We start from the raw sequence: 26992 nt of genomic DNA, 5'->3' as shown, positions 1-26992 counted from the left end.
GTTTCTACGTCTCGGGCGTGCAGGTCCGGGAGTGGACTGGCCGGCGTCTCACTTGCCACCTCCCTGGTCAGCCTTCTGAGGAGCCGCCGACCAGTTTTCCACAGCAGCTGATGCATTTTTTGTTCGACCTGCAATTGGTCCCGATATCCACGTTCTGGCAGACTCACTCTTGTCTCTTTCATTGTAGCCACCCCGGCGGGCGTGCGGTGGCTTTGACTCACATCTCGTCTCCCTGACGACCACTGACGTTGAGCACCTTCACCTGCTTATGGGCCGTTTGTCCATCTCCTCTGGAGAAATGTGTATCCACCTATGCTGCACAGTTTTTAATGGAGATTTTTTGGCTTCGTTGTTGTTGGCTTGTAAGAGTTCTTCATGGATTCTTAGCCTCCGTCAGATCTGCGATTTGTAAATACTTTCTCCCATTTAGTGATTTGTCTTTTTACTTCTTTGATACACAAATGTTTTTCATTTTGGGAGAGTCCAATTTGTCTACTGTTTGTTCTGTTACTCATGCTTCTCTGTGTCAGATTTAAGAATCCATTGCCAAATTCACAGTCGTGAAGATTTAACTGTGTTTTCATCTGAGATTTTTCTGATTTTAGCTCTTAGAGTTAGGTTGCTGATTCATTTTAAGTTCATTTTTTGTATGTAGTGTGAGATAAGGGTCGACTTTATTCTTTTACATGTGAGATCCAACGTCCCTGATTGGAGATTATTCCTTCCTCATGGGGGGAGCCTTGGAACTCTCTTTGAAAATCATCTGCACTGTCTTCCATTCTGTCAGTTCGTAGATCTGTCCTTCGGGCAGTTTTGGACACTGTAGCTTCGTAGCAAGTTTCAAACTCAGAACGTTTGAGTTCTCCAGCTTTCCTGTTACTTTTCAATAGTGTTTTGCTGTTCGGAGGCCTCACGATCCTTTAGGGATTTGAGGGTCATCTTTTCCATTTCTGCAAATAAGGCTGTGAGGTTCCCGGCGAGCGGCCCTGAATCTGCAGGCAGGGGCTGCTGGTTCCGTCCCCACAATCACCCTTTGCACCTGTAACCACAGTGGTCTCTCCATTTACGTAGGTCTGTGTTCGTCTCTTTCAGCAATTTTATCTGTTTTCATTCCACAAGTCTTTCACTTCTTTGATTGCATTTATTTCTACGAATTGTATTGCTTTGGATGTTCTTGTAAGTGGAATTGTTTTTTTCACCTCATTTTCTGATTGCGGATTGCAGGTGTGCAGAGCCCCCTTCCCCCGCTTTCCTCTTTGTCGACACATGATTAACACATAACATTGTCATTAAATTTAAGGGGTGCTCCCATTTTTTCCATCTTTGAAAGGTACAGCATTAGAAGAGAATGATCTTGGGAATTAAAAAAGGAGATTATCTTAAAAAGTCCTTTAAATGAGATGGGCATTCTAGCGACGGGTTTCAGGAGGGGCAGGTATCATATTCTTTAGCAAACAGCATGCAATGGCCCAATGGCAGTGAGCTGTCGGAGGGGGTTCCCTTGCCCCTTGTGCGGGGCAAGCCTCCATCTAGGGTCCCCAGCCCTGCGCCGGGCTGGCTCAGGGCCCACAAGGTGAGCCTGATGATTGGCTGATTCTCCCCAAACAGAGAGAGAAACTCCAAAATTTGATGGAACCCCCCGCCCCCTGTGAATCCGATGCCCCTCCTTCCAGAGCAGCGCAAAGCCTGCACCTGAATGCAGGGGTTCTCACCTGCGAGGGGGCGGCTTCCAAGATTCCTCCTCACGGAGAGGTCAGGTTTGCATTAACTGTGTGCATATTTTTTAATGTTTACTTATTTTTCAGAGAGACAGAGAGACAGAGCACAAGTGGGGAAGGAGCAGAGAGAGAGAGGGAGACCCAGAATCGGAAGCAGCTCCAGGCCTTGAGCTGTCAGCACAGAGCCCGATGCAAGGCTCAAACTCATGAACCGCGAGATCATCACCTGAGCCAAAGTCTGATGCTTAACCGACTGAGCCCCCCAGGTGCCCCAATTGTGTGCATGATATTAACTACAACCTTAAACATAGATCTTTAATATTCCGTATTAAGTATATAGTAACATATTTAATATATACATCTTGTTTAACATTGTAGGAACCATAGGTCTTTGGTCCAGAAAGCCGTATTCAAAACAAAAATAATTGCATTGTTAAGTGCATGCAAAATTACATGCATTCTGTCCCAACCCAGAATAACTAAACAATTTTCACAAATCGAAAAATACATCCGCGGAATGACAAGATAAATTTATATAAATGATACAGTTTGGAAGTAAATAAATAGTATATAAAATAAAGTGTAATCCAGGTTTGTTGTACTAACACCATTTCCTCTTTTTACTCAATTTTTCTATTCCCAAACCTTTCAGATGCTCACAGGTAGCCCGCAGCCACACTACCTTTGTCACACAGTTACAGCGCCCAGCAATCTCCCTGGGGCGGAGTGAGGGCTGAGCCCCACGTGTCCTGGGGGCCAGGGGACAAGCCGCGCACGGCCTGGGGGCGGCTAGGACCCCTCCTCACTCCCCTGGGCACCTGGTCCCACCACCGGCATCCCGTGGGCACCCACGTGCGGTCACGTGACCTAGCCTGCTCCGGAGGTGCCCCCACTGAAGCCGAGCTGTCGCACGCCGGGTTCCGAGTGTGTCCCTGCTGACGGCTGCGGTGCCAACCTTCACTTCCACGCGTGTGACGAGCTTGGCGGAGGCGTCATTCTCTGGAGACGGCGTATCTGGACCTGCTGGGATTTCAGGCGCTGCTGTGCAGGGAGACGCGAGCTGGACGCCGCTCGGTGAGTCGGGCTGGCAGCTCCCGGGCCCATGACGGCCGAGGGGCCAGCCCGCCTCCACCCTCAGGGGGACCTGGCAGGGACCCCATGGAGGGGCAGGGCCGCCCACGTCCCGCGAGGATGCGAGGCTCAGCCGGCGGCTGTGGGCTGACGTTTGGCAGGGATGCCCAGCGGCTTCCCCGGAGGGGACGGCGCCTGCTGCTGGCGGGGGCTGCTCCTGTCCCCGGAGCCCCCTCCCCGGGGCCGCCAAGTCACTGCCCTGGGAGCAGGCTGGAGCGGCCGGGCTGTGCCCAAGTGCCACGGAGGTGGGATCCCAGGGCCCCCGGCTCTGGGGCCAGCGCTCAGGGCACCTGGGGCTAGCCCCCCCCACGTCTGTGCAGGTACAGCTGCTTCCAGAACAATCGGGTCGGGGCGTGCGGGTCACGTTGTGAGGGAGCCCTGACCGGAAGGAGGAGAGGACTACAGAGCGGGTCATGTAACGTGTCCTGATCCAGCGGCACAGCGTTCCTGTCGGGTCACAGACCGCCAGTCCTGGGAGGGGGCGGCCCCGGGGCCCGCCACACACTTGTCACTCAGAAACAACGTATGGAGAGACCCGTCTCACCCTCACGCCCGCCTCCCAGGCGTCGTTCTGAAGCGGGTCCTGTTGTGTCTGCAGTAAAATGTGTGTGAGGCTCCACTGCCCAACTCAAATCACTGCCTGAACCGACTTCTCTCTCAGTTTGTCAAAGGCTCCTGTTTGAGGCTCATAGGTCCCGTGCTCCCCCCACGTTATGTCACAGAGCCCCCCCGGCCCCCCCAGATCGAAGCAGGGCTTTCCCGCCCCCCAGCAGCCCAGCCGGTCCTGTGCCTCGTAGCTCCAGCGTCTGAGTCCGTCCCGCTTCTTTCTGCCAAACGCCCAGGTCCCCCGCTATATTTGACTCCAACATAACCCTCAGAAACCCCACAAGGCAGCTGGGATCCCAGAGAAGCCCCACCCCTCCCCTGGGGCGCGGGGCGTCTGTGTGTCTGCCTGGCTCGGGTGCACCTCCCTCTCTGGCTTGGAGCACGCGCAGCTCACGGGAGTCCCCACTGCGCTAACGGGCATCTCCAGGGGTCCGCGCTTCTCTGAGTCGCATCGGGGACTTTCCCAAAACCAGCTACACAGCACAAGCCACAGGCAGATGGGAGGGGACGCCCCGTGGCTGCGTCCCGCTCGGCGGTGGGGGCTGCCCCACGTGGGGCTTCCTTCTCAGCAGGACCCACACCTATACCCTAGCCTCTGGGGGGCACAGGCGGGACCTGCAAGCCAACGAGCTCGTGTTGAGGGGGCACCATGTCACCCCCTCCCCAGTGGGGCGTGTCTCCCCTCCCCCCATCAGGATCCCTGCTCATTCTTCTTAAAAAAGGGAGAGAGATTCATTTATAGAAAACCTTTTTACAATTTATTTCCTGTTATTAATCTTTAAAGTATAAAAATGAGGCTCTAGCTAAGGAAATGCAGGGTTTCAGTGGTGCAAATTTGACCATGTGAACAAATAAATAAATATTTACAGTCTTTGGCAAAACAAATGTAGTTTCATCAATCCGGAAGAGAAGTTTGTTCCAAAAAAAAACACATAAATAATTTACCAAAAATATGGTACATTCTGAATATTCACATCACCATCGCGCAGCACTGCGATGTCGGTCCGAGCGGCAGCAGCCCAGGCACCCACACGCTCTCCGCGGCCGTTACAGTTAGTGCAGTTCCCAAACCCCCGCTGTCTGGGGACACAGCTCCACAGAATAAGTCGAAAGTGCAGCAAAACAAAAAGTCAACCTCAAAGGAAGCAACAAATACAACTTTATCGAATGAAATGTGCAAGTTAGGACAAAAGTTATGGATCCTCTGTATTTCACACAGAAACGAGATCACTATCAACAGAAAGGGGAGAGAGATTTGCCCGCCTCAGACAGAGAAGACAAACTTCTCTTATCAAACCCCTTATGTGGAGGGAGATTAATATTTCCTGAAGAAAGAACATGCAGTTGAAAGCAAAAAACAATACAAAAAAATTGTGTGTATCATCGTATGACTGATTAATGGGTGTGTCTGGCAAGGCTTGTTGCTGATTTTTCTTCAGCATTTGAAGTTTTAAACCCTACGTACAGCAGACAGAGGACAGGGACACACGCCGGATCAGCGCCGTGGCAACAGTATGAATTAAGGTTCCTTTATCGAGTCTTCGTCTTCATTTATGGACTCCCTTACATTTGAGGCTTTTTTGTGACAACAGCACATTGTAAAGGTTGTATCTTGACAGGAAGGTGTTTCGTTGTAACTGGACCTTTGTGTTACATGCGTTAATGTTTATCCCTAGAAACCATGCTATACATGTTATCTGACATGCTCAGAATAAGTTACTGGTCAATGAAGCTGCATTCTGAAGTCATTTAATAAATATTCACAAAACACGTATAACTGGAACCTTAATGAAAGGTGTTGCCAGACTAGGTAAGTAACTTCTGCGTTGCTGCAAAGCCCAGTGGAGGAATTAGATGCTAAAGTGCATTTGCTGACGCGTGCTTCAGGGGCAGGGACTGGGGAAAGCTCACGCAGAGAGCCTGGCCTCGGAAAGCAGAACCCAGGGTCGCGCGGCCAGAGTGCCCTCCAGCCCGCCGTGGGGGGCGCCCCTCCACTCTGCTAACTTCACTAACGGAGGCCATCAGGACCTGACTCTGCCATAGGGCGGGATGGTGGGGGAAGGGGCTTCGTCTGTCCTCCCAATCACCCTTCCTGTTCCAGTTAGAGAGCCGGCCCCCATGTTGTGCGAGGGCTCCTGACCCCCGCTACCCTCGGCTCCAGACTCCGTGAGCCCGCGGGACTGGCTGTTGTGAAGCAGCTCGGACCCAAGAGTGGAAATGGCTGAAGCACTCAAAGTCGTGTAGCAATATTTTTTCCGCTTAATTTATGATAATGGCTTGCGCACACTATTCCCTTCAACTCCATATACACATAAATACAATAAGTAATTACATTTTATATGTAAACGTCATTCTTTTTAAACAAACAAGAATCGATGTAATTCCATGCTCGATTTTCACTGCAGAGTCTCCTACATCATCAAGCTGTCTTCTGGGCTGGACGTTCACCTGTGGGGCCCACTCACAGTCTTCTCTGAAGGCGCTTGGGCACGGGGTGATGTTGGCGAAGGACCCTCAAAGTCAGGGTCAAGGACAGGAGCTGCCACTAAAGAGAGCGAAGCCGGAAGCACGAGCACAGACTAGGGTCTAGGCAACAGCGTCTACAGTACATTTCTGGAGGTGCAGCCTGTCTAGTTTAGACATCTACAAACAAACAAAAAACAAACAAAAAAACAATACACAGAATTAGGACGGCTGTGCCATGAGTTCTGCCTCTTTTTATTTTGTTTTACCTGCAACTGAAACATCATTTTAACTTAAAACAGTATCCACAGTACAGACAGATGTGCAAAGGGTGGCACGCGCGGGAACACATCAGGCCTTTGCCCCGCAGGCGGCAAAGCAAACTTCACCAGATGTTTCTCATGTTCCCTTTCTTCCTTTGTGGGCAATTATCAATGCGTTATTTTTGAGAAGCATCTCTGAGCCTTACCGACCTCACCGGCAAGAGGGACTGTCCTCACGTCTTCATGACCCCATGGGGTCAGCCCAGATGGGGGCGGGCTCCCGCCCAGGCCTGCGGTACTGTGATCCAGTCATCTTTCTAGAGTGCTAACTACAGAGAACCCCCTCCCCCTCCCTCCCTCCCACCCTCCCTCCTTCCCCTGTCCAGCGAGCGTAGAGATCCACAATGTAACATGCGGCCGGAGCCCCAGAGGCTGTGAGGAGCGCACGCTCACGGGATGGAGCCCGGGGATAACTGGGAACTGTTTGCTCACAGAGACATCCGCGTCCAATTGAAAACACAACACAGTGCACGTTACCAAACAAAGCAGTGGCCATCAGCTCGTGGCTCTAATGCGAGGGAAGTTAAATGGCGTGTCCTCCTCACTGTCTGTGCCTCAAGCCGCCCACAGAACGGTGTGCTCACCCACCTCGGCATTCGTATTTGAGGTCCGAGAAGTAGACCATTTCTTGGGAGAAGACGAACAGACCCAGCCGCCCGCCGGCGTACGTCTGGTCATAGATTGGCCCCGAGTCCGCCATGACCTGCTTCCCTTCGTGCACTAGGACTCTGAAAACGGAGTTCAGGGAGAGAAACAGGGCGTGAATGCCAGACGGCAGGAGGTCTGTCCTCACGGGGCGCCGCTCCAAGACCTAGCCCTCCCCAGAGCCCCAGCCAGAGTGTTCTCCAGTCCTCAGCCCCGCGAGCCAGACAGCTCCTGGGGGGGGGGGGGGGGACAGGCACCTCCAGGTCCCTCTGCCTGGACGCCAGGCCTCCCTCCCTGTGGCCTTCAGGTGATACCAGAGCCACGTGCCCTGGGCCCACCTCTAGGCTCGAGCTGCATGGGGGCAGGGCGGGAGCAAGGCCACACGCGCTGATGCGTCCCTGACACGTGGGCAGCGTGGGTGAGTGGGGATGCTGGGGGCGGGTCGCTGGCACGGGTGCCCTCACCTTATGTAGCCCGTCTTCGGCCTGTGGGTCAGGTGCCATCGGTAAGCAGTGTAGTCCTTCCAGCCAACATTTTTGGGGTCGTGCCATAACGTGCGCACCTGAGGAAACACCCGTCGTGGGTTCAGTTGCCGCCTCAGCACCGCCGGGAGCCCCTGCGGCTCACGCTGCTGTGAGGTCGGGGGAGGACTGAAGTCCACGGCGGGAGCCATGCAGTTCAGTGCTAGCGGCACAGGTGGCCGAGTCAGAGCCGTGGACGCCAATTCTGAATCCCCTGCCTTCTAGACACAGAGCCTTGGGCAAAACTCTTACCCTTTTAAAACCCAGTTCTCCTTATCTCTGGGAGAGGATAGACGCACGTGTGATTTACAAGAGGGTCATTGATTGTGTTTATAGAAGCATGAGGATGGCATCTCTAACCAGGTAGGTGCCGATACAAGGTTGTTAAAATTATCATAACTTGAGTCAAAAATAACAAAAACGCAAAGGCGAGGCACCTTCGGGGGAGAACCGCCTCTCGAGCGGGCTCCTGGCCCCTGGCCGCCCTCACCTGGCCGTCCGTGTTCCCGGTGTGCCACAGCGCATTCCTCAGGTGCTCGCCGGTGCCCGTGGTGGAGTTCACCACCTTGAGGGACACGCCCGAGTAGCCGTACGCCCGCGTGGGCTGGTCTTCCCAGTAGGTCTGCGTGACCTGCTTCCACATGACCACATAGAAACGGCTGCTGGACTGGTAGCCAAAGACGAAGCCGGCATAGTCATCGTCCCGGTCGGTGTTGACGTAGAACGTGCCACTGAAGTCCACGGACCCAAACTCATCAAAACCTGGATGTCAGAGGGAACGTTCAGTCGTGAGAGTCAGGCGGGAGCTGCCCCGGGATCAGCGGGCGAAGGCGTGAGGAGGCTGGGCTGGGCGCTTGCCTTCCATCCGCCTCAGCTTTTGTGGCTCTGGGGTTAATGAATGTAGGGGATTTAGTATTTTCAGACCCCACTTCCTGAGTCTGGCAGACCATTGCCATATTAAGCAATATTTTATATATCAAATCCATAGAATAAAATGGCTTACTGAACATGGCATCATGAATGCCTGCCTCCCCAGTCCCTCTGTCAAGACCATTTAGGCAGGTGTGGAAGGATGGGGTCCCCGAAGAGACCACTCTTACCCCACCTCATGGCTCTACAGAGCATCCCACATGCCCCATGGGCACCGTGCCCCCAGGAACCACAAAAGGGTGCTGTGAATCTCAAGGCTCACCAACAGCGATGCCGGGGTCCGAGTTGGCAGTCTGCACCAGCTCCTTGCCCTGATGGCGAATGACCCAGTTGGGGTCAATCTGAGTGGTGCCCTTGGGGTCCAGGTGGACCATCTGGAAGTTCCTGAAGTCAGTCTCACTGATGGCGCTGTTTTCCGGACACACATCATCGATGTCTGGGATGCTGTCATTGTCAAAGTCGTCTTTGCAAGCGTCCCCGCGCCCGTCACCTGCCAGTGGAAAGCCAAGAATGAGAAAGCACGGTAGAAGGCTGGCTCCTGAGCTGAGTGCTGTGCGTGCATCCAGAAAGGCTGTGTCTTGCTGGAGTCGCCCACGTGGCTCTGCGGTGACCCCTGGAGCCGCCCTCAGATCCCGGGTCCCCCACTCGCCTGTGAGTCACTTTGGCTCAGACACCCACACCCAGTCTCCATCTGGAAGGTTGAGCCGCCCACAGGTGCCCGGGGCCCCTAAGCCACCTTCTCACGGCTCCCCGTGGGCACCTCACTGTCTACTCCAGACCCTCCCCATGGCCCCACTCCCTCAAGACCCTGCCCTGAGGCAGCCACTGGTGGGGAGCCACTGCCAGGAAACGGTTCCTTTTCCTGATAGTTCACACCCCATTTTTGTTTGCTTTGTCCTTGAAAGAATAAATCCCCAACCCTCGCTGAGCCCAGATCCCTCCTCTTCCTGCTTGTGACGGGTACGTCTCTGCAGAGACCACCGATGGCTTTGGTGCAGAGCCTGTGGCTGTGCTGGCAGGCGCTCTGAGCTGCCGCACGGGGTCGAGGCGCCTGCTGTCCGAGGGGGCGGGGCGCTGACCTTCCGAAGTGGGGCACCGACGGTTCGAGGGGGTGGGGCGCCTACCGTCTGAGTCCTCCTGGCCTGGGTTGGAAACTAGCCGGCAGTTGTCCCTGTCGTCTGGGACCCCGTCGTTGTCATCGTCCGAGTCACAGGCATCGCCCTGGCCATCGTGGTCGTGGTCCGCCTGGTTGGAGTTGGGGATGTAGGGGCAGTTGTCCTGGCTGTTCTGGTGGCCGTCGTCGTCGATGTCATCGTTGTCGTCACACTGGTCTCCCACGAGGTCGTTGTCCACGTCGGTCTGGGGGACAGAGCAGGCACCCGGCTCAGCACCCGCCAGGTGGACGGACCCCGGGCTGGACGCTGCCACGGACCCTGGGGCTGGGCCGCCTCCCGCTGTAGGTGAGCCGCGGAGTCCCAGACCAGGAGCAGCACCTGCGCGACCGAGCTACATGGACTCGCTTCCCCGAAGGAAGAGGGAAGAATTAAGGCCGGAGAAGCACGTGACTTTGGGACATTGTCTGTAACCTTATATTCCACGCACGACAGCAGCACCTTTGTGCTGTATCTTCCAGAGGCAAGTCTGGAGGAGAAGCCAGTCCCCAGCAGAGACATAGGTGGGTGACAGAGAGTGGGTGCCCTGTTCCCCTCAGACAGGGAGGCAAGGGCCCCCCACGCACTCAGCCGCTGTGGCCACCGAGATTGAAGTGCTGGGTTCAGTAAATGTTTTCAACTAAAATTATTGAAAAGCCTATGTCGTCCTGTCACGGCAGAGCCGATGGAAAGCCACGACGCATATACCCACGAACGATTAGGTCCCGGGACGCCCCTCTGCTCACACACACACCCCATCGATCATGGAACCCGTTACCTGGTCAGGGTTGTGCACCAGGGGGCAGTTGTCGCAGTGGTCGCCCACACCATCCCCGTCCGTGTCTCTCTGGTCCGTGTTATACACGTAGGGACAGTTGTCCCGCTCGTTGAAGACGTCTGCAGGGGTGCAGGGGACACGGGAACCAGCTTAGAACTAACACAGAGCTCCCCCCTGCATTAAGTAACTTACAGCCAAGCTTGGATTTCATAAAAACAGAGCTAAGAATACAAGAAAGTGTACACATCATCAGGCTCATGGAAGAACGTATGTCAGGTTTCCCATTAGAGCTCAAATTCCCTTGGTTTAAAATAGAGCCACTCTTGGAGGCTTCTGGATGATTCCGCATGACGAGGAATCACACGTGTCACCTCTGAGCTCTCCATGTGGATTCTTCCCCCTGGATCCATTCCAAACAGAGGCTGTGAGCCCCCCGGACCTGAGTGGGGCTTGCTTCCACATGGAGGGGCGTGCCCGAGGCCGAGGCTGGCAGGTGCGGTACCCGCTTCTAAGAGCCCTGGGGGTGGACGGTGAACCCCGCCACACTGGGGCCGTGAGACACGTGTATTTACAGCGGGTAGCGACAACCCTGTCCAGTGGCACCGCCAAGCATCACAGTCGCTGAATCCGGAAGAACACCCAAGACAGGCCGAGATGCTCTCGCCCTGGCCAGGTGGGGCCTGAGGGAGAAGGGGAGGGGGCAGCGGGAACAGACCCCCAAGAAGGGCTGGCACGCGCTCCGGCCGCTGCTGGGATAGAGAGAGGCACAAATCGGCCCAGCCTGCAGACGCCCAGGGGCAGCGGGCGGCCGCCGCCTCTGGGGGGGATGGGCTCCTTTCCAGGGCACCGGCCTCTCCAGCTGAATGTGACCTGGGGGTGTCGAGGCTCCTGACACCGGGGACCCCTAAGGCGCTTTGCCGTGGCTGAGTCGTGAAAGGTTAGAAATAAGGGCAGAATATTCCTGGACAGGGAGGCAGGCACAGCCGTCAGATGTGTCTCCCCCGGTGCGGTTTGGCGAGAAAGCAATGAACACCTGGGGCTCTGACGGGGACAGAAGCGTGAAAGACACAGGGCACAGGGCTAGGGGCCTGGGTCATGGCAGGAAGATGCCACGTCCGCGGTTTCCTGCAGGGAGGTCCTGAGGCTGGCGGCCCCTCCAGGGCCCCCGGGGAGGACAGGCTGGTGAGGCTGGGCTCCAGAGAGAAGAGTCCAGGCACCGATGACCCTCGCACCAGCCTGCAGGGACAGAGCGTGACACACGTCCGCGGCCGGGGCAGGACTGACCGTCTCCGTCAATGTCCACAGAGCACGCGTCACCCTCGCCGTTGTTGTCCGTGTCGATCTGCGCGGGGTTGTGCACGTACGGGCAGTTGTCACAGCGGTCCCCGACCTCGTCCTTGTCATAGTCGAACTGGCGGGGGTTGAAGAGAAGCTGGCAGTTGTCCTGCGGAAAGGCAAGGGAAGAGGTCAGCACACCATGAGGACGCCCGCTCGGCGGCGAGTCACCCACTCCGGGAGGAGGAGACGACCCGCACGCGGAGCCATCAGCCTCAGCCCGGCTCTGCTGCGTCAAACCGCCTTCTAATTAATTGCACATCTGCCCGCAGAAACGGAGATTTCCCTACAGCAGAGGCGGCACAGCAGCGTATGTCGTGCTGAGAACGGATCTGCCGCCGCCAGGTGCGCGAGTGAGGGGCAGCGGGCGGTGGAGGGCAGGCAGGGTGAGGCTGTGCAGGGAGGGGCGGTCTGTCCCTGCTGTGGATGTCACGGCACCGGGTTGACGATTTCCCCAGAAAGTGTGCACACGTGCGGGTTTCGGTAAAGGCAAGCGCCTCCCTCATGGCGGGGACAGCGGCGCCCCCCACTGGCACCCACGGGAGGGCGGTGGTCGCCCTGCGTGCAGATGCCCGCGGCCGGACTCGCTGCCGGGTCACCACGCGCTGCACACGGCCCGCGGTCAGCACTGGGTTGCGTGTGCGGGAATGCAGGTCCCAGCGGAGCCCGGCGCCCGGGACGAAGCTCTCCTCCCGCCGCCCCCACCTTCTCATCGTCCACGCCGTCGTTGTCGTCATCGTCGTCACAGGCGTCACCTGTGCCGTCCTTGTCAAAGTCTTCTTGCCCAGAATTCGGCAGCAGGGGGCAGTTGTCCTGCAATCAGAGGGTGCAGGCGGGTCATGAAAACACTCGGGGGGCAGGAGGGTGAACCCTCGGGCACAGAGCGCAGTGTCAGGGTCACGCGCTGTCCGCAGTGGGGGGGGGGGGGACACGCACGTTTCTCCTCAAGGCCACCCTGGAGACGCCGTACGGCTGCCCGTGCCTCCAGACTGGGGAGGCTGGTGCCCGGCGCCCAGGACCCCGAGCCGCAGCCCCAGGGGAGCAGGGGCCCGAGGGCAGGTTCCATGCTGGAAGCGTGGAGGGGGCGGGGCCCCCGGAGCCCTCTCCTCCCGGGCGCCAGCTCGCAGTGACAGCCGTCCTCAGCCAGCAGGCTCCGGCAGTCGGGCACAGACGTGCGGTCTGAGGCCGAGGCGGGCGGTCACAGTGCCCCCCCCGCCCCCGTGACCGGCGGACTTAGAAAAGTCACTTGGCCTCAACCAACCGCGTTGTAATTCAAGCCTGCGCTGCGGGTGCTGAAGCGCGTATTTCAGCTGCGTTCACCCTTGGGCCTCAGAAGCTCCAGGGTGGCCTCCAGACAGGTCTGCGGGGACCCCAGGTCCCATCGAGCCACAGCCCCTGGGGCCATACCTGCGGCCCGCGGAGGGCTGGTGCCCCAGCTCCCCAGCCCCACAGAGGTGGGCGAAACGTGAGTCTCTCCAGCAAGTCCCCCCGAGAGCAGAAGCCCCGTGCGGTGGGGGTGCCTCTGGGAACCCCATGCACCCCCAGCTCTTCAGACCAACGTGCTGCGTGCACGCGGCCCCGAGTGGGAANGAAGTTCTGGGGGCGCGGGGAGCGGGGGCAGGGATTCTGGGGTGGGTGGAGGCGGGCACGCGGAGCAGAGCGGGCCCAGCCCTCACCTTGACGCAGTGGTAGGTGGCGTTGGTGGCGCAGACCAGGTTCTTGTTGGGCCAGCCGTCCAGGTCCGAGTCCTCCCCGCAGATGAGCCCGTCGCCCGCGTAGCCCGTGTGGCACTCACACTTGTACATGGGGTCGCTGAAATGGCCCAGGTAGACGCACTCCGCGTGCTTGTGGCAGCTGTGAGTCTTGTCCTTGCACGGGTTCTCAGGCTCACACACCTGCGGGGAGGGGGCTCCTGGTTAGCGCACTAGACCCCGCCCCTCACGTGCGGGTCTGAGGTGGGTGTTCAGGGACCAGGGCGGGGGTGCTGGGCCCCTCCCCAGGGCCTGGGGGCTGTGCTCTCTGCTCTCCAGAAGCGATCCTGAGCCCCAAGCCCCCCGGTCTGCGGGCTCCTGCTGGAAAGCTCAGGCGGCCCCGCCCCAGGGCCGGTCAGGGAGCCTGGTGGGCAGCCCTCGCCCTGCCTCCCGGGAGTCAGCACCCGCCTGCTCCCCAGGGGAGCCACCTGGCATTCCCCGCCCGCCCCTCAGTGCTCTCGGCTCCCCCAGAACACGGCGGCCGACGCTCACCTGCTTGTCTGTCCTGGCCGCGTCCAGGCCGACGCCGAAGGGCTGGGTCCCTTTGTAGCGAGGGGGGCACGGCAGGCAGTGGAAGCCGGGGTTGGTGTTGACGCAGCGGTGGGCTCTGCCCACCGTGAAGCAGGCGTCGGTGACCACGGCGCACTGCGGGATGAGCAGGCGTGAGCCCCGGCCCCGGCCCCGCGGGCACCCCTTCCCCGGGCGGGCACCCACCTCGTCCAGGTCCTCGCAGTGCGTGCCGTTGCCCAGGAAGCCCACGGGGCAGGCGCCGCAGGACCAGGACCCGTCCGGGAAGCTGCTGCACTCGGCTCCGGGGAAGCACGGGTTGGACAAGCAGCCGTCTGCGGGAGGTCGGGCGGGTCAGCTGGGCGGGGGGCCGGGTGGCTCTGCCAGGACACAGCCTCCTGCCCCCCCCGGGCGTCTGTCCAGCACCCGGTTCCGCCGGGGGAAACCGAGTCACTTAGGGCGATGCCGGCAACGTGCTCGCCCCTCAGACTTCCCTCTTCCCAGAACTTATCCCTAAATGGTAAAAAGATAGAGGCGAGAGGCACACAGGCACGCGGGCGACTGGGGTGACCGCGGCTACGCAGCGCGTTCCTGACACCGAGGAGGAGCAGGGCGTCAGACGCGGTTAGTTCAGGAGCTCAGACCTAATCTCTCTTCTACCTTTTCTACTTTCCTACTTTTTATATTACGCTTTCTACTCTTATGTTTTTAACCAGAATAAAACCCCAGTGGCTTCTTCAGAGTCCCCTCTGGCTGAAGCGTCCGCACCACGGGGACGCGGCGGGCCGGCCCCCCGCACACCCACCTACGGGGCAGCTGCGTTTGTTGCACATCTGGCGCTCCTGGACGTCCCCCACGCAGTCCTTGCCCCCGTGCCGGGGCTCGGGGCTGTTGCAGACGCGCGTCCGCTCCCGGATCCCTCCGGCACAGGTGACCGTGCAGGCTGACCACGGGGACCAGGGACTCCACCGGCCGTCAACTGGGGGCAGAGAGCGCAGCGGGTCAGTGGGGAGCCTGACCTACATGGGGCTCGCGGGGCAGGAGCCGGGATGGAGCGGGGTCTCCAGACACAGCAGGGAGACTGGAAAGAGCATCCCTTCCTGACCCCGAGCCCGGGGACGGGGGGTAACATGGATGGCAGGTTCCAGCGGGCTGTGTCCACGCCTCGGGGGAGATGTCGCACCGGCGGGGGTCCAGAGGTGGACAGCTGCCCGCACAGGCGGGTGCCAGGTGCTGCCATCTGGAACGCCCCAGGACTCAGGCTCCGGTTACTGGGCAACTCGGCCGCGGGCGTCACCCCGCGCACCCCTTTCCCCCGCGGTCTGTGCACTCGGTGAACAGGGCTTCCGGAACAGGGTCCTGGCTCCCTGGGTCCTGGGTCGAGCTGGCCGCAGGCTGCAGGGGCCCGTCTCCCGAGAGTCTCCTCCACCGCCCTGCTCCGTGCTGTCTACACGGCCCCCGGTAAAGGGCACGCCGTCACCTTCCCAGGATTCAGGCTGACTTGTCCCTTAGTTGTGGATTAGCAGTAATTTAACTGAGCTGGTTCACCGTCGGTCAGGAGGCGCCCAGCAAGGGGCCGGCCAGGGGCGCGTCTCCAGCGCTCAGGCCCCTGCCCGCCTGGCCGCTGGAGCTGGGGTGGCCCGCGCCTGCCCGCACCTGCTTACCCGGACATGGGACGCCCTGACAGCCTCTGGTCTCCCGGCCGCTCCCCTTGCAGTTCTTGCCCCCCATCTGCGGGACGGGCGAGTTGCAGAGCCGGATGCGCGTGATGTTGCCCACGCCGCAGGTCACGGAGCAGGAAGACCACGGCGACCAGTGGCTCCAGCCCCCATCCTGCCGGACTAGCACACAGAGGGGTGCAAAGCCGTCAGGGCGAGGCGGGGCCCACGCGCAAGCGGAGACCCGGCCCCGAGATGCAGACCCGCCCCGCGGACGGGGCGAGGCCTCTGGCACTCACTGCGGTGGTCGCACTTGCCCAGGCTGCACGCCCGCGTCTGGATGGACGGCCCCAGGCAGGTGTTGCTGGTGACGTCGCACGACCGCCCTCTCTGCTGGGTGCCCGACCCGCAGGTGGCGGAGCACTGGGTCCACTCAGCCCACGGCGACCAGCCCTCCTCGCCGTCCAGCGCTGGTGGGAAGCACAAGGGGCTGTCAGGCCTCTGCCCCCGCAGCCACCGGACCGGCCGCCGTGAAGCGGCCCAGGAGGCAGATGCGCTCGGAGAGCAGGTCCGCCCCCTCCCACGAGCAGGGTGCCTGGTGGGGCGAATGCCTGAGGCACGCGACACCCGAACCCGGGCGGGGGCTCAGGGCTGCTCTACCCTGCGGGACGGAGGGCACAGGGGGACCCCCGAGGAGTGTGACAGAAGCCAGGGGGCCTACTGTGCACGCCGCTCCGCTGTGACCGCCTGCGTCAGGGAAGGGGGCCCTCAGCCCGGCTCACACGAGTCCAGAGTCACGCCGACACTGGGCTTTGTTGAACCTGCTGAGACTTGATTTGCTTCGATTTCAACCGCTACTGAGTTACATATGGTGATGCAATTTTTCCACTTTTGGTTGAAATGACAGGTCACCAAATTTAGTGCTGAATAATTTAAATCGGGACCAGTTAAATAAAAAGGAAACTTCCTGCAAAGAAAGTCTTCAGAGGGAATTATATTCCGTAAGTAAGAGAAGACAGCAACTAAATGCGCGAGATCTTTCTGGTGAGCAGAAAAGGCGCTATTTCCCGCCGTGGCGCTCAGGTCTGGGGCTCCTGCGCCGCACTAGGACCACACGCTCCAGAAGGCGGGAGAGAAGAGACCCTCGCGATCACGGGCAGACCCCTCCGTCCAGGGCGCTGCGGGCCCGTTCTCCACTCAGGCCGACCCCCCGCGTGCGGCACATCTAACCCGTCAGCTGCGCCACAGGCTCTCACAGATGTCGTCTGCTTTAATCTTAAAACTGACCCGGGCAGTGGGGATCATCACCCGTATTTTACAGACCCTGAGTCTGAGACCCAGAAACGTGTTCTGGTGAAAACCGGAGCCTGGGGCAGCCTGCGCCCACCTGCTGCGCGTCTCTCCAGCCGCAGCCCGAGGGCCCGCGAGGAGGGAGGGGGCGGGAGACAGTGCGCAGCAGGCCCAGCCTGTGACCTCGGCCTCGGGCCCCAGGAACCCCGTGTGGCCAGTGCTCACCCAGGGAAGGAGGAGGCCTGCTCGCGGGAGCCTCGGGGGTCAGGAGAGCAGTGAGGGGCTGAGGCGGGAAGGTGGGCGGGAAACCTGCGGGGGGGGGGCATCTGCAAGAAGGCACCATCCCAGGGGAGCCGCGTGGGTGTGATTCGTGTGGGGACCTGAGCTCCCCTTAGAGGCCGTCCCCGCCCGGGAGGACCCTGAGCACAGCTGTCGTCCTGGACCCCATGGCATGGGGAGCTGGGGTGTGAGTGTGTAGCGCCCTCCCCCCAGGACGCGGGAGACACGTGGGGAGCTGGGGTGTGAGTGTGTAGCGCCCTCCCCCCAGGACGCGGGAGACACGTGGGGAGATGGGGTGTGAGTGTGTGGCGCCCTCCCCCCAGGACGCAGGAGACACGTGGGGAGATGGGGCGTGAGTGTGTAGCGCCCTCCCCCCAGGACGCGGGAGACACGTGGGGAGATGGGGTGTGAGTGTGTGGCGCCCTCCCCCCAGGACGCAGGAGACACGTGGGGAGATGGGGCGTGAGTGTGTAGCGCCCTCCCCCCAGGACGCGGGAGACACGTGGGGAGATGGGGTGTGAGTGCACACCCTACCCGCCAGGATGCGGGTGTCACTGGGCCTACCCCCTGCTGGGCTTCACCCGCGTCCTTCCTCTGCAGGACACGGGTACAGGCTGCGGGGGGCGCTGGTCAAGGTGGGCGCTGAGGGCCGACACTCAGCACTCAGTCCCCGCTCGTTGGCCCCACACCCAGCTGCCTCCGTGCCAGGTGACAGGACAGGACCCTGAGCTCCGAGGTCCTGGGTGTGGACCGCCTCCCTCCCGCCGCCTCCCGCTCAGCCCCCCTCGGCCGCCTGCGGGTCTCAGGGAAGATAACAAGCGGGCAGGCGGCAGGAAGCGGAAGGCGCCCCAGGCTCCTCGCGCACTTACTGTGGAAGCAGGAAGGGCAGCATTCTCCCTCCACAAAGGACGGGTTGGCACAGGTCGCCGGAGGGCAGGTGATTTGGTGGCAAACGGTTTTAAATTTCTGCAAGCAGAGAAAGGCGTCTGTGTGACCCTCGCCTCCAAGAACAGGCATCAGGTGAGGGCGGGACTGGAGGGCGGGGCGGGCGCTGGCCCCACGCTGTCACCGCACACCCTGGGAGCAGAGGAGGGCCTTCCGCGCACCGCAGGCGGGGGGACCGGGCGCGCCCCCGGGCCGCCTGGTGAGAGCGGGGTGCGCTCGCCCAGGGAGGAGGCTACGTTACCTACTGACCTCCGTGCGGGCAGTAGCCCGGCCCCCGGCCCCNGGGCCCCCGCCCCTGGCCGGGGCAGCACCGCCTGCCCTGGGGGAGGAGAGTCGGGTCCACGTGAGGCCTCGGCACACGGGGTCACATCACGGCGCCCCCAGGGTCTGCTCGCGCGGCTGGTCCCACGGCCTCCGCCCGCCGCCTCTTCCCTGCCTCTTCCTCCCGCAAAGGCTGGGGGCTCAGCCAGAGGCAGTGAGTGCGGGCGGTGGTGGTGTTCGAACTCCTGGCCCCATTCTTGCTGGAAAATTCCAGAAGGGGCCCAGCCTCCTCTGGGTGCTTCCCGAGCAGCATCCTGGCTGTGCCCTCTGCCGCCCTCAGAGTAGGGGCGATCGGGTCCTACCCCCAGGGCCCCTCGCTGTGGGGCAGAGGGTGGGGGCGGACATCCATCGAGCAGCTCCGCGCCGCCGCCAGGGCGCGAGGCGACCCCAGACCTGCAGCCCTTCCCGGCCTCTCTTCCCCGCTGCCCCTGTCACTTCTGTTAGGCACCGTGTGCTCCCGTCCCCTGGGCCCAGCTGGGGCCTGTCTCGGGGTCGTGTGGCCCGNGAGCCACGGGTGTTCGTCCTTCAGAGTCCGCGCCCGCCCGCCTGCCCTCCGCCGCCCTGCGCTTGGCCAAACGCCCTGGCAGTGCGTCTGAGGGGGTGTGCAGGTGAGCGGCGTCTCTGAGCCGGAGGCGGCCGCCAGGCACCCACCACTTTCCGCAGGTTCTCGTGCAGCTGGTTCACAATGACGTGCAGCCCCGAGAGCTCGGTGATCATGGTGCCCAGCTCCTCACACGAGCGCTCGCACACCTCCGGCCTCCTGTGCGCGCCCGGGCCCGCGTACTCCGTGACCACCTGAGGGCTCAGGTGCAGCGTGTCCGTGTTCTCGCTGATGGCGTTGGCCTCAGCTGCGGAAAGCACAGGGCTGAGGTGAGCGTGGCCTGGCCACAGGCAGCGGCGCCACCGGGTAGGCCAGCCGGGCAGACGTGGGCTCAGGATAGAAGGAAAGAGCAGAACACGGGGGCTGGGGCTTTGCACCCGCGTGTGACTCAGGCAGAGGGGGACCACCTCCTTCCCTGACAGCTGTCCCTCTGTCCCCAGCACACATCCCCAGCACGTGTCTGCAGATCCCGTGGCCCCCATCTCCTCACGCACCCTGGGTATCTATCCAAACACCCTGTGTTTTGGCCACTTGCTCCACATCAGGGTGGGCGCAGCGGTCGGTCCTCATGCTAAGCAGCGTCCGCCAGGCCTCACCCGCCTCTCCCTCGCTCCCGTGTCCTCTGGAGGGAAGGGCAGACGCCCTCAGGAGCACAACCTCGGGGTCTCCCCTCGCTGCCCCCGAAACCGCACAGACCCCCTGGGGCCCTCACTGGGGACGTACGAGGCGAGGACACAAACGGGAAAGTACGTGGGCCAGTCGGGAGCAGGCGGCGTCCCCCAGGCCCACTCCGGNGACTCAGGCAGAGGGGGACCACCTCCTTCCCTGACAGCTGTCCCTCTGTCCCCAGCACACGTCCCCAGCACGTGTCTGCAGATCCCGTGGCCCCCAGCTCCTCACGCACCCTGGGCATCTATCCAAACACCCTGTGTTTTGGCCACTTGCTCCACATCAGGGTGGGCGCAGCGGTCGGTCCTCATGCTAAGCAGCGTCCGCCAGGCCTCACCCGCCTCTCCCTCGCTCCCGTGTCCTCTGGAGGGAAGGGCAGACGCCCTCAGGAGCACAACCTCGGGGTCTCCCCTCGCTGCCCCCGAAACCGCACAGACCCCCTGGGGCCCTCACTGGGGACGTACGAGGCGAGGACACAAACGGGAAAGTACGTGGGCCAGTCGGGAGCAGGCGGCGTCCCCCAGGCCCACTCCGGTCACTGTCAGGGAGTGCAGTGCGCTGTCTGTCTCGAGTCCCACTGTCCGATCTGTCAGGACGGCCGCTGCCGGGGATTCACCACTTGGTCACCAGCCCTTGCCGCCGTCACCCGACCCCGGGAGCTCCCTCGGCTTGCTGGGCGGACAAGGGCACAGACCTCCCGGACGCAAACGCATCAGTCACTGCACGTAGGTATCGAGTTGAACAGGCCTGAGCCCGCAGACGTGCCCCCGGGCCCACCGCCGCCCGATTTCAGTCAGACCCCGGAGCTGGGCCGGGCACCGCACAGCCGCGGCGTCCGCCCGGCAGGGCCGCCTGGGGCAGAGCTGGGGCCGGGGCTGGGGTTCTCCCCCGTCGAGGGTGAGCTGTGCCCCCGCCCGTGGAACAGACCACCAGGCATGACGCTCGGCTTCTACACAGACACAAGCATGGCCGCCGGCCAGGGGCCCGAGGGCCACTCTCCTCTGTGTCGCTGAGCCTTCCTGGAGGGGTTGGAGTCAGATGTCTGTTTACGATCTTGGCCTTCCCTGAAACTTTTGCTTTTTAATGACCTCCTCCTCCCCCAGAAAGACAGCGGCTAAAATCACACGTGCCAATAGTTTGCACGTTAGCGGGGCTGTGGACACGGCGTGAGGTCTGAGCCACGGCAGCCGTGGCAAACAAGGGGCTGCACACAGAGCCGCTGAAGATCCTCGTTCACGCCTCGGTCCGGCCAAAGTCGCTGCTCTCATCCTCACCTGCCCTGCAGTTCAGCTGAGCGAGCGTGGAAGGTGTGCAAACAGACAGGTGGACAGCCTCAGACAAAGATGAAGCCTCCGTGGGGGACCCCCCGTGGCCGGAGCAGAGCGGGCATCCCCACAGCTATGGGGGGAGCTCCCAGCTCGGGGGGTGCGGGTCCCAGAGCCACACCTGTGCCTTAGACGTCACATCCTACATATTCCTGACGTGCGGGCCGTAAGAGAACGATTTATCTTTGTCATGATTTACAGTGGACACGAGGAAGGGCCTCAGTGTCAATAAACCACAGCATGGACCATATTGGGAGACTCAGCCCAGAGGGGCGGCGCACAGGCGGTCACACCAGCAGTGGCGGGGCCTCTGAGCCTCAGTTTCTCTGCGGTGAAACGAACAAGCCCACCTCCAAGGTGTTCTGAAAATTCAGTGACATGCTGAGTTTAAAGAGCCCCGCAGAGTGAGCTTCATAAATTAGATGCTCAAGAAAATGTAGGCAAGTTGTGGCTGGAGGTGAATTCAGACTGTGAGTAACACACAGTGTGGGATCATCCATCAATGGTTCCGGCGTGTTTTCACAACAGGGCTGTGTCACAGCCGCGAGGAGTGACGAGAACCCCCAGCCCAGCGGAACAGACACCCATGGAGTCTCCCACAGAGAGATCCGCACCCACTAACAGACAGAAAATGTGCCTGTGGCCATGTTACGAGGAGGGCTTGGCCTCGGGGCTGTCAGATGGATTATTCTGTACGACTAAAGTATACTCAGAACTACTCCTTCAGGCAGTTTAGCATTTTCAGATGCATCAACGTGTCTCAGGTGACCAGCTAAGTCCTTCAGAGGCAATGATGGTGCTTTAATACAATGTTTCTTCTCAAATCCCCACCAGCCCCCCTACACACACATGCACACAAATACATGTACAGACACATTCACACACATGCAGGTGCACGTGGGCACACACATGCACAGATACATGCACATACTGAGATACACAGGGCACACATACAAATACGTGCATGCATGTGCATACACTGATACACGCATGCACACATGTGTGCACACAGAGAGCTGCAATGCACATGTGTGTACACACAGGCACATACACACAGGCACACACAGGCACACACAGGCGCATACACACTCCCACCATAGTAGAAATCCATCCAAGACAAGAAATGAAATATGAAACACACTGTTGAAGACACACCTACCTCCTTGACTTTGCTGACAACCTTTCTTGCCTAGAACATCCTCCACTGAGTTTTCAAGCACTAAGTAGACATTCTGCAGCAACCCCTGGAATGATGTGAGGAGACAAGGAAACATCAAGCGTCAAACGTTGGGTGCCAAGGTACATGAGATGTAAAACCTCAGACGTAATCTTAAACGAGCGCGGATGTGTGTTTTTGTGCTTCTACACGCCGCAGGCTGGAACTCTCTGTCGTGGTCAGCCTGGGGTCTGACGGGCTCGGGAGGGCACACCGGCCAGCCCAGACGTGGGCAATCTCTCTCAAAGGTGAGCGTGACTTCTGCGCCGTGAGGGTCAGCGGCTCGCACGGCAGGGCCGCAGGAGCCTCCTGACGGCCACCAGAGGTCAGTTCAGCAACTGGGCAAGGATGCTGGCCTTGTACTCAAATAACTGAATTTGAACGCACGTTTATTTCCCAAGAAGACACATAATGACATATCAACACTGCACGGTAGGTTCTAACCCCATGTGGTTTTAGAAAAATCTTCTTGCAAAAAATGTTTTAACATGGTCGTATTTTAAGATGAACACGGAATTATTCCCTCATAAATCAACAGCTCTTTTCTTTAAAAATCATGGCTGTTAATCTGCTCTCCTAGCAGCTTAGTGCTAAACGAGGAGTCTGGAGATGACCAGAACATTCCAAGAGGGCTGATTCTTCAGCCATCAAATCTGCCTTCAGCTGGGAAGATGATGGCCGTTTGCCCAGGTAAGAAGGGACACCTGGACAATGTGGTCTCCTTATTTGTGGTTTAGAAAGGTGTGTGTGCACTGTGTGTGCATGCGTGTGCATGTGTGTGGTACAGTCTGTGGAGTGAGGGTGTGTAAGCATGTACATGAGTACAGTGTTTGTGTGCACATGTGTGTGATTGGGTATGTGTGTGCATAGGTATGTGTGTCCATGTGATAGGGTGCGTGTGTGCACATGTGATATTTGTGCTCTGTGTGTGCTCACATGTGCATGTGTTGCTCTCCATGAGAGTGTGGTGTGTACACACATGTGTGTGTACCATATTTGTGTGCACATGTGTGTGATTGGGTGTGTGTGTGCATAGGTATGTGTGTCCATATCTGTGGGTACGTGTGTGCACATGTGATATTTGTGCTCTGTGTGTGCTCACATGTGCATGTGTTGCTCTCCATGAGAGTGTGGTGTGTACACACATGTGTGTACCATATTTGTGTGCACATGTGTGTGATTGGGTGTGTGAGTGTGCACAACTGTGTGTGCACATATAACATGTGTGTGTGCTATGTGTGCAGGTGTATGCATGTGCATGGTATTGTCCATGTGAGTGTAAGTGTGTGCACATGTACAGTATTTGTGCACACATGTGTGTGATTGGGTGTGTGCACGTCTGTGTGCATGTGTGTACATGTGTGTGCGTTTGTGCACATGCTGATGTGTGTGCCCACACGTGGTGCAGGTCCGCACACGTCTGTGGGCTGTGTCTCCCACGCCTGACCTATGCCATCACGGGCGTCAAGCTAAGAGATGCCCTTGCCAGCCAGCCCCCAGCGAAGCCTGTCCCCGCGCCTGGCGCCCCGGCCGGGACCCTGCGGCACGTACCCTGAAGTGACTGTCTCGAGTCGAGCCCTTGGCCACGTACATCCTGCTCTTCTCTGTCCGCAGCTGTTCGTAGAAAGGCTCGTCCAGCGTGAAGCTGTCGATGAGGTCGCAGCCCACGTACAAGCTGTAGGTCCCCTCTGTCACCTGCACGGTGACATTCTTCCACTGGGAGTCGGCCAGGCCCACGTCCTCCAGGGAGATGACGTGCTGAGCGCCGTCTATCCAGTAGGTGAGGTCCAGCGTGTCGGCCGGGCCGTTGGACACGATCTCGAATTGCCTCTGGGAGGCGCCGGGGCCCTCCAGAGCCAGGAGCGTGCCCCGGGACTTGGGGTCCTGCTTCAGGCTGGCCGTGAGGAAGAAGCCCTCTTTCTGCCGCACCATCTTGGCGATCTTGCTGAGGTAATCTGCGCTCACCGGTGGGATGTAGTCGAAGCGGACAAAACGGTACGCCGGCACGCTGGGGTCGGGGCCCCGGAACAGCTTGGCCCCGATGGTCTTCCGGTTTATGTTGCTGATGCTGAAAAGGTTGAAGGCAGTGTCCTCGTCCTGGCCGCCAGCTGCCCGTGGGGACAGAGCAGGGAGGTTACCACAAGCACGGACCTGGAGGGCAGCGGGCCGTGACCGCATGTGCCGGGGAGCGAAGGAGGCCCCGGGCGGCCCCTCCCCGCGGGGAAGCCGTCATGCCCTCTCCCGGGCTGCTCCCCAAAGTGGGGCCCCCAGACGGCCGCGGCTCCACAGAACTGCTCAGGGAGCGAGCGCCGGAAGGTAAACCAGGCGCTGCATCTGGATCGGCCGGCACTCTCCGCAGCCAGACCGCCTTAAGGGAGGCAGCGCGCCCTGAGCTGGGCTCTGGCGCACCTTCCGGAACCCATCCCACACCGGGCTCTCTCCTGCTCTCCCGCCCAGGTCTGAGGCTTAGGCGCAGTCCTGTCTCTACCATCTGATTGCCCAGAAAAAATCCCTACCAAAAAATGGGTCTGATCCTTGCCACACTGCTTTCTCAGAGACCGTCCGACTCACACAAGTCACACTGGGGTCTCTGTTTTACAGAAGCGTATTCCACAGCCCCCACCGAATGCTCCAGGGAGGCTCGGGTCTGTAAGTAGATGGTTTGAAGCCACCGTCTGAATGACTGGACCTTCCCAAAATGTAACAGTGTAAATAATTCAAACTAATTCACGGGCAGGAAGTTTAACCAGACATGGCTTCTCATCTCCTGCACAGCCAATCAAAGCGCGACATTCCCAGGGCTGTTGATAGAAGTGTGCCTTCCACCACCTGAGCAGAGCCACTTGGAAATATGTCAAAAATCCTTAAAATAATTAAAAGCTGGACTCAGCAAATTTCCTTTTGGAACTTGTTCTGAGGATATGATCTCAAATACCAGGAGAGATTTATGCACAACCGGATTCCCTGTGGGTGGCTCATGCTGGTGATAACAGAGCAATGCCATAGATGGAGACTGGCCTAAAAAACAGCAGGGTCTATCTTTTGAGGGCATATTATTCCGTCATTAAATGCCACGTTGTATGAAAATAAACACATGGGAAAACATTGATGATCTATTTTCAAGTAGGAAAAAATGTGGGAAGAAGAGAAGAACTTATAAAGACCGAGGCTTCCGGTGTTAGACATTCAGTGTGCAAAAATAACAGAGTTGACTGTGCATGGCCAATGCCTTGTCTCTGGATACAAGAGTTTTTAGATTTTCCAAAAGAAGTAATTTCCTACTGGGGTACCTGGGAGGCTCAGTCAACTGAGTGCCTGCCTCTTGATTTTGGCTCAGGTCGTGATCTCATGGTTTGTGAGATCGAGCCCCGCGTGGGGCTCTGTGCTGTCAGTGCAGAGCCTGCTTGGGATTCTCTCTCCCTCTCAACCTGCTCCTCCCCCCACCCATGCACGTGCACTCTAAATAAATAAATAAGTAGACTTAACAAAAGGATTTAAAAATAAGAAATAATTTCCTATGATGTGGATTCAAAGGTAAGTAAATATTCATTTAAAAGGAAGTTCCAAACGTGTGACCCGGTAGGAACCACAGCCATGGCCTTACCTGCGGGGGCAAGAGCGGCCCCGACAAGCAGAGCCACAGTCCACACTCACCTCGCGCACCGGTCGCGGCCCAGAGGGCGAGCAAGACGAGATTCCAGAGCATCCTGCCTTCGGCCGCGGGACCCTGCGGAGAAGCCAGGCCCCGGTTACGCAGGCACACACCACACAGCAATTGCCAGCACTTTCCAGTGTCAGCCAGAGACTTGGCTCACATGGACGTTTACGCAGTTTGTGCACCACAATCAAGAATATGCAGATTTGTGGGAGGTAGAAGCCAGATAAGAAATGAGCTTCCCAAGTGGGGCTCTTCTGACTCGAGCTCCTGTCTGTCGGATGCGCATTTGTTGACAGAGCAGAGCAGGTGCTGATCACAGTCCCGGTGCTCACATCATCTGATCTCATGATGACCCAGGAAGCAAATACTATTGCTATCACCCCCATTTTCTGGATGGATAAGTGAAGGTCCGGAAGAGTTAAGTGCCGCTGGTGAGGAGTGTGGCCAGGACTGAAACCCAGGATGTGCGAATTTGGAAACATACCAGCACCATGGAGAGAATAATCTATGGAGGCATCGCTGAGTCAATGGCCAAGAGGAAAAAATTGGGCTTAATGTAAATAGAACAAACCTTAACTGGATGCAGGAGAAATAAACTGAGCTTGGTGTATCCTGACCACAGAAAAACATAGCATTCTACTTAGCAATCACTTTTACTCGGCTGCTCTACTTTCCTGCAGGCCTGTTTTTCCATTCTTGAGGATTTTCAGTTGGCATGGTTCAGGCCAGCAGACGCCGGGCCGGGAGTCAGGAGACCTGGACGGAAGCCCGCTCCGCTCTTAACCCCTGCCCCGCCTCGGAGCTCCGCGCAGGCATCTCGCAGGGGCGCGTGGGGCGTGGAGGTCTCTCCCAGCAGTGGGCGGCACCCTGCTCTGAGTCAAAGCCAAACCGAGACCCCAACCCTCCCCTCAGACGACGGCAAAGCTCGTTCGCGCGTCTCGGGGTTGCGGAACCCCTGAGGAGTGTCCCCCGCAGAAGCATCTGGTAAACTGGAAACAGTCCTCTTCCTGGGCCGGAGGAATGCTCCCCGGGAGAAGAGGCTGCTCGCAGGCCCCGGGGTCCCTCCGGAGCCCCGACTCCCGCCGCGCACAGCCTCTCCACAGACAAGTCCCACGCCCGCTTGCCCTCACGTGGCCCCCGCAGGCGGCCGGCCCCAGCGGGCAAGCCCCAG

General features: G+C 59.2%; 1 protein-coding gene across 1 annotated transcript; it reads right to left on the bottom strand.

The window, feature by feature from the left end:
- Window positions 1-4221: 4221 nt before the first annotated feature.
- THBS2 (thrombospondin 2) lies at window positions 4222-25894 on the bottom strand. Its single transcript, XM_077757380.1, has 22 exons — window positions 25818-25894; window positions 23715-24271; window positions 22107-22191; window positions 19004-19200; window positions 18400-18650; window positions 18281-18350; window positions 17956-18052; window positions 15817-15987; window positions 15524-15700; window positions 14665-14838; window positions 14067-14194; window positions 13845-13997; window positions 13278-13496; window positions 12307-12414; window positions 11551-11710; window positions 10267-10385; window positions 9462-9696; window positions 8600-8827; window positions 7898-8169; window positions 7351-7448; window positions 6830-6969; window positions 4222-6098 (listed from the first exon to the last, which is right to left on the bottom strand). Exons 1-22 carry the CDS (start codon window positions 25867-25869, stop codon window positions 6091-6093), a joined length of 3699 nt encoding a protein of 1232 aa, XP_077613506.1. The 5' UTR covers window positions 25870-25894; the 3' UTR covers window positions 4222-6090.
- Window positions 25895-26992: the final 1098 nt, after the last annotated feature.

The sequence above is a fragment of the Crocuta crocuta genome, unplaced genomic scaffold, assembly GCF_008692635.1.
Source record: "Crocuta crocuta isolate KB4526 unplaced genomic scaffold, BGI_CrCroc_1.0 scaffold506, whole genome shotgun sequence".
Taxonomy (NCBI): Eukaryota; Metazoa; Chordata; class Mammalia; order Carnivora; family Hyaenidae; genus Crocuta; species Crocuta crocuta.
Note: the sequence above shows the minus strand (reverse complement) of the source record. Positions and strands in the feature narration are given on the sequence as shown.